At 39.7% G+C, this 7,712-nt stretch overlaps 1 protein-coding gene across 1 annotated transcript in view; it reads right to left on the bottom strand.

The window, feature by feature from the left end:
- Positions 1 to 2,801: 2,801 nt before the first annotated feature.
- LOC104951419 (paired box protein Pax-5-like) overlaps positions 2,802 to 7,712 on the bottom strand; it is a 31,342-nt gene continuing 26,431 nt past the window's right edge. The window contains exon 5 of the mRNA XM_010778063.1: positions 2,802 to 6,552. Coding sequence (XP_010776365.1) covers positions 6,473 to 6,552 — 80 coding nt within the window. The 3' untranslated portion in view covers positions 2,802 to 6,472. The remainder of the gene's footprint in view (positions 6,553 to 7,712) is intronic.

Below are 7,712 nucleotides of genomic sequence, written 5' to 3'. Positions count from 1 at the left end.
CACGCACGCACGCACGCACGCACGCACACACGCACACACACACACACACACACACACACACACACACACACACACACACACACACACACACACACACACACACACACACAAACCCATCCTGGACTCGGCCAGCAGCCAAGACTGCAGCAGTGGGACTCTCCATTCACTCAGAGTGTTGGGGTGAGGAGAAGGAGGGGGTTTAGCTTCGTCCTCCCCCTCTCCCCATCAGATAGATGCCATAAGATGAGATCTGTCTCCCCTGGATGAAAGCTGCGCAGCAGGGTCACAGCGAAACACAACTAGCATCCTGCTCTGGAAGTCTCCGATTATCCAGGCTGATGATGGGTGTTGAGGAATGTGGCTTTTTTCCAGCAATACACTGTGTGTCTGTGTACTGTTTGTATACATGTTGATTTTCACCAAAAACGTATACATTTGCAGCAAATGTATTTGACACAGAAAATTTCACTTCCAAAAAATTATTTTTTATTCTGAAGGACCAATAAAATTATGGCAAATATTTACAAATAATTACTTCTTATCTTCACATTACAGGTACATAAATGGAATAATTCACCAACAACAGTCACTCAGGTGGACAGATGGACAGGTACACTGAGTATGAAGAGATGCATCAAGCAAACTGCAATTTAATATTCCACAGTAAACTTAAACCCAAGAAATAAAATAACAATAATATTAACAATAGAAATGTGAAAAATATCAAATTCACCATTTATTTCCAGTTTTCTGAGCAAAATTGGTCACAATTCAGTAACAAAGAACTAAACAAAAAGAATGAAGGAGAGAAATCAAGTGATATGATATCTTTGGCAAATTCGCACTGCAGTAAAATACATTCAAATATTAAGACAACACACAACACACAAAGAGAAAAAACACCAAGTTTTGTTTGCAACTACTAGAAAATTGAATAAAAAACATACACATTTTCTTAAAGAAGCATTTCTTTTACTTTTTTTTTAAATCCTCCCCTCCGGAATATCTGAAGGCAATTCTTATCTTCATTTTGTGTTTGTATCTGTAACTCTTTTCTGCTATTTTATATGTTTTTTGTACAAGAATCTATTATTTAAAACAGGCATCACAGGCTTTGGTGAATGTTACAGATATGTTTTCTTTTTGTCTTGTTTGATTTAAAAGAATTGAGCAAGCTGTATTGTTGAAACCTAATTTGTCTTTGCAGTCTGATGTCTTTTATTTCTTCTTCTTTTTTATTTACCAAAACGTTACGGATATAAATATCTCTTTAACACCCCAGATAGGAAGCCATGAACACAACAAAAACTCCAGATTGTTACACAAAAGGCCACAGTAAGGTGAAAAATCATGTTCTCTTCTTTTTTTTTGATTGAAACATCTGCTTAAAAAGCACAGTGGATATTTGTAGGCTGAGTCCTGTATATGTTCTCCTCTTCCACAGTTGAATAATATTAAGATGTAGAGAACATTGTAACACTTCAGTATGATATCTGTCCAAGGCCTAGTTATATCAGCAAGCATGAAACAGATTGTGCCACTAATTGCTGTCAAGATGTGATGCTGAAATCCCCTCAGGTTTTACGGAAGGCAGTAGTCATCTTCATGGATTCATATTGAGATACAGTCAGGCGGTGCGCACTCGGTTAGAAATCATAATAAAGAAAAAAACTAATTTGCATTTATTTCTGTTTCCTATTTGATTAGGAGCTGGGATAACAATTCAGGATGCAAATGCATTTTCATGCACAGTAAACTGTAGCAAAGCTGGAAATGAAATTTCTTTGTTTGATCTGAAACTAGTGTTGCTTTAAGTCCTAAATGCTTTACAGATACAAGAAGAGAAAACATAATATGAGATGCAATCCCACAGAAAAACCTTGGTCGAATATACCGGCAGCAATATTGACATTGAAACGAGCTCGCTTTGGCACAAACAACCTGCTTCATTCCTATGCAGAATTTCTGACAGGACAGGGAGCATCACGTCTGAATGGTCAAAGAGAAGTAAGAATAGGAGAGGAGAAAAAAAAGGGATTAATAGGGCTGTCTGAAGAAAGAAGGGAGGACTTTTTGAGGAAGGTCACAGGCCCGTAATCAACAGAATAGTTTTAATATTCCTAATCCTGGTGGTGTGGCAGTGCTACAGGAGAGGAGATGAGAGGGGGGACGAGTGCATGAGATTTGATGAGATTAGGGCTCAGGGAGGGGGAGAAAAAAGATGGGATGAGCTTCTGATGGCACAGCAGGTTTGGCCTCCCCTGGGGAACACAGGGGCATGGAAGGAGGGGCGATCACTCCGCAAAGGACAAAGGGAGGGAGAGAGTGTGTCTGTACTTATATTTATGTGTAGTAGGGTGTGCGTGTTTGTGTGCGTGTGTGTGTGCATGGCCTCTGCCTGCCGTGCTTCCTACAGTACCACCCACAATGACAGTCCCCCCTGATCGCTGCAGTCAATGTCATGGCTGCCAATCGAAACAACTGTGGGCCAATGAGAACTCATTCTCTCCCCATGTGAACCAATTAGGTCAAAGCAATGGCAAGGCAAGCTGTGTCACTTTGAGATGCATAGTTAACAAATAATCCTGTTAACGTATGGCTGTATTCTTGGCTACGAATTTGGCTGTTTCGTGTCGAAGCGCCTCGCAAGCGGACACAGGAGGCACGACTGGAATCACCTCCTCAAGGAGAACGATTTTCAATCAATACTTCTTCATGTTTACAGTAATGTGTGTGTGTGTGTGTGTGTGTGTGTGTGTGTGTGTGTGTGTGTGTGTGTGTGTGTGTGTGTGTGTGTGTGTGTGTGTGTGTGTGTGTCTTTGTGGTAAACGGGTGTCATTCAATTGTAAGATGCTCTTTTTGATGAAAAAAAAGCAATGATAATGATGAACAGAGTTGTAACATGTCTGTAGCTTACGTGGCTTATAAATACATTTTTTGCCTTTCTTTATTCTTGTCAACACAGTTGGTCCTACTGAGGGGCGGTTTACAACACATCTTGGTCCTGCTTGAATATTTCTCAAAACTGTATATTTCAGTCAGAGATTCGGTTAGAAAATGTGTTATGGGAGGATTATCAGAACATTAACTCAGGGAATGGTAAAACAATCTTGTTAGTAACTGAAGTTGGAAAGAAAATCACATTGGGTTAAAACAACAAATGTGTAAAGCTATGCTAGCAGCTTTGTGACTGTATTTAGTGACAGAAAGCATTGATATTAATGTAAACATGTTCACAAACACAATTCTAACAGGTAAATTGTATGCCATGTTTCCCATCATACAAGCATAAACTAAAATATTGAAAAACCTTCACTGAAAACCACAAGCCAACCTCGTTGTAGCACTAAGTGAGTGCATAACCAAAGTACATTAGTACATTTTCTTGGAATCAGGAGTTTCTTTTTAAAATGTGCCAATCCATAATGTAGCTGATACTATTAAAAACTCTGGACCTGCTGGTGTCACTAGAGGATAATAAGGGTTCATCCTCTGGGGAACATGAATGTTTAACACAATTTCATGGAAATCAATGAAACAGTTGTATGGCTAAATACATTAACCCTCCTTACAGGAATGATGACTTTCATGACCATTTTTATGAATCTCTGACTGAAATGGTGCTGGATAAGGGCTATCTCCTTAGCAGAGCTGCAATGTTACTATTGGTAACCAGAGTTTGAATAACTGGCTGTTATTTATTCGTGAAAGGCTTTATATAAAATTGGCCATGTGTGCGCAGGCTTTTGTTTAAGGAGTTGCAGGGAGGGACCATAAATCTTGTTTCTATGATGCGTGGTCAGTCGGGGGGGGAGTTGACATATAAAACTAAAGGCACTGTCCTTGTTTTCAGCTGGTGTGGTTCAGGTTCAATAATGCCTCAGAAAGATCAAGAGAGAACAACAGAAATAAGGAGAGGCTCCTGCTGCGATGCACGCTGGCAGCACAGCAGGCGAGCCTTCATAAGAATCTGCTTTAGAGTTGTGGATACACAACTTTTAAGGTTCACAAATGTAAAAGGATCCACTATCACAATTTTCAAAACCCAGTAACAACATAGATGGAGAAACTAAGAGCTTTGTTCAGTGTTTATAGGTATTTTTCATTTAGCTAAATTGTATGTCTCACGCTGCAGATTTGGTGCCTTCACTCGGTTGGCTAGTAAAACTACACAGTAGCAATGAAGCGCTACAGTCAGCCACACAGAACCAAAACAAACAAAAGATATGTAAACACTTGCAGACAATGGCTAAAACGACACCATACACCTCTTAGTTTTTTTTTTATCATAAAGAAAGTTTTATCACTAAAATCTAAATTGTGAAAAGTTGAAACTGCTATTGACATTGTGACTTATCTTCCTAATCACTGATTGCTGTACAAGTTTGAATGAACATAAATGAGACATGAAGCTACGTACAGGTTTAGGAAGATATTGCCCTTTCACAAGATCAACACTGTGGGCCCTCACACATATAATACACTGATATCAGATCAGCACTGAGGGCTGGGCAACTGTGTCCTTCTGTCTGTACATGATGGGTAAGGCCTCGACCCTGGTGTCATACATTGTCACAGCGCAGAACTGATGTAGGAGACAAACAAAAATAAAAGTTTCACTTGTGTTTTCACGAACGCAATGCTTTTATAGAAACAATTTCAGGATGTCAAACAGCACAAGGACAAGCACTCAAAAGGGGCAGTAGAAGACGAAGAATTACTTAATGGTTCTAAAGGGAAGTCAAAAAAGTAAAATGTCGCCTTTAAATGATGATTGAGTCTCTTTGTGCTTTTGTAGTTAGTCAGCCGATCCACTAGTGGGGGCCCATCTTTGGGGAGTTTAAAGAGAGAAATAGAAAGAGAGCGAGAGAGAGAGAAAGAGAGGGTGCCACTGCTTCCTGTCTCTTCACATCAATAATCAGGAAGCAGATACAAATGGCATCTTATTCAATGGCACCTGTGTCAACTGATACCAGGCAACAAACTATAAACAAGAAAATCGCAATCGGTTCATATTTATAAACAATACTTTTTTTCATATTGAACGTTATTAAGATTTCATATTTCACTGCATCATCATCATCGTCATCATCATCATCATCATCACTATTCTAGCACAACAGCGTGAAACATAATTATAAATCATTACAGGCATTCACTCTCATCACGGAGTGCAGCGCAGAAAACTTCTTAATATATTACTCTGTGTCTCCTCCCATTATAAATAGCTCTTGTTCAGGACTAAATCTTGGCCGGGGAGGTAGGATAGCACCTTCCTGTACAATAACGCTCCCTAGTGGGTATGATTTTGGTCTGATGTGAACATGTACAGTTGTTATTTTACAGCAGAGGGCTCAGATTTTAGGCTGTGCTTTTACTGAAAGGCCTGTTGGTCAGTTACTGGGAAAGTTTGAATGGAAGTACTGATGTTAGATGTTCTGTGATACATTGGGATCTGGCTTCAACCCCTGGGACTTAGCATTTGCTAAAGCTAACCCCCAATCAGCAGATATCCAATCAGAGCTTAGCAACCACAACTAGACATGGGAAGCCTGTCAAGCTTTGGATTTCTACACATGTTGAAGCAGTGTGCATGGAGCTGTAGAGATCCTCTGAAGGGTCAAGGTGATGATTGGTTGAACTAAAGGACATATTTGCTCAGTCTATATGACTACTGGCTAGGAATGCTGTTTTGTGGCTACTTCGTTCTGCAGAAGGGAAAGCTTGACAGGTATTGCAACAGTAACTGAAGGAGCCAGTGCTTAGCGAACACTCAATTGTGAAGCTGAACACTGCCATGGTGAATGATGGTATCCCATCAATCATGCATTGTGATTCCAGCAGGAAATTTGTTGAATGTACGGTAAAGAGACTAGAATGATAATGATATGGGTGATTTTGGTCAAGTTATGTGAATTGGATTGTCTTTACTTCACCATAAAATGGCATAGAAAATTGATTGATTGATTGATTGATGGGGCTTAAAAAGAATTGTTCTTTGAAAAAGTGATTTTGCTCTAATCAACTCAAATCAGTTCCTTGGAAATATTCTCTTCCTGAAATCACATTTTACCCAGAAGATCACAATACAGTTTCAGTCACTGTTGCATACTTTGTCCACTGACTCCTTGGATTTGTAGATGATTGGGATGCCAAGCCTTGATATTTTACGGGAGATTCACTTGCTTCTGACCAGTCCTATCTCCATCAGTTATTGACACTGCCATGCCTGTGTCCTCATGGTAATGTATTACCAATAAAGAATGTCTGTTTTGCTCCCCAGCAGTGCGTTTGTTGGCTTACGTGTCAATCAAAGAAAATTCTAAATTCACTGACGTCAGAAATTTGAAATCTTCATTCTCATTGTCGTCCATGCGTAGACAGGTTTGAACTGTGCAGTGCTGGTGCTATCCGTCCTCTCGTCCCTCCTCTTCCTCTTCTCTTCATCCTCCTCTTCTCATAGTTGGTGGGGTCAGTGGCGGTCGTAGGCGGAGGCTGTTGCAGTGGCAGCAGGCCCCGCCCCCCTTGATGTACTGTAGTAGTACGGAGACCCTGAAAAGAAACACAGAAACAAATCATTTATGCAATTTCTTTTAAATTAGATCCCCCAAAATATATTTTGATGAGTCCAGTTTATTGAAACTTCAGTTTTGTTTCTTTCATTTCTGGCCCTATTTATATTGGTAATGATATTGTGCTTAACGGGTGGTGGTGACGTGGCTGCAGCTGAGCCAACAGTTTAACCAGGTTCTTTAAAAACTGCATTATTACAATTTTGGGGGAAGCATAACAGGCTCTAATCACACTTATAACCTTAAAAAGTTGTTATTGTGAATGCTAACCTATCTGGCCACCTGATGAATAATAAATAGTACACTACTACCTCCCTTTTAGCTCTCCACTAAGTCCTGGGGATAACTTTGCTTTTCTGCTGTAGGTTTGAGCAGGTAACATACAGTGGTTTATCAGAGGTCTTTGCTGAAAATAGCTGCATGCTATATGATATCTGGAAACAAGGTGGTGTGAGTTAATCTAAAACGTAAACACGTGGAATAGCAAAAAAAAATCAGTTAAACGATGCTGATGCTTCTTAGAGCTGCAAGAACATTACTTTACAAATTGGTTAATCTAGGGACCCCCTTTAATGTTGGGCATAATAATGGACACGGAAACGTTAATTAACATGTGTAATTTTTTGGGGGGCATTCAAGTATTTTGATGTATTTGATTAATCGGTAATCTTCTGATCAATGTCATGTGTCGAATTCAAAAATACAATTAGTAAAGCTCACACAGGCACTAAGGGCAGCTAAAGGGTCCTTCAGGTGAGACACGGGACCTCAGGTGGGGACAGGAGGAGTCATTCATTAGACCTCACAGACAGTATGCAGAATGCGTTGCTGTGATATGCATGTGTTTCGAGGTGAGCAGAAGTGGTGATATTTGTTACAAAGATTTATATTGAACGTGTATGAGTAACAGACTCTCAGTAGTACATATTTTTAGCCTTTTATCTGAGTTGTTCACGTTAAAGGGGACATATTATGCTATATTTGAACAATATATTGTAGGGCCATACCTATATAAAGTATATAAATATAGTTTTTTTTTCAAAATACCAAATAGATCCTGCATTTTAGCCATGTCTCATTTCGCTCTATTTGCTCTTTCCAGCGCTGTTTTTGCAGGGGGCTGATTCTGTGAGCTGCAGC

The sequence above is a fragment of the Notothenia coriiceps genome, unplaced genomic scaffold (assembly GCF_000735185.1).
Source record: "Notothenia coriiceps isolate Sejong01 unplaced genomic scaffold, NC01 NC01_scaffold00018996, whole genome shotgun sequence".
Taxonomy (NCBI): domain Eukaryota; kingdom Metazoa; phylum Chordata; class Actinopteri; order Perciformes; family Nototheniidae; genus Notothenia; species Notothenia coriiceps.
The sequence above is the reverse complement of the archived record's forward strand: the minus strand, read 5'-3'. Positions and strand labels throughout refer to the sequence as shown.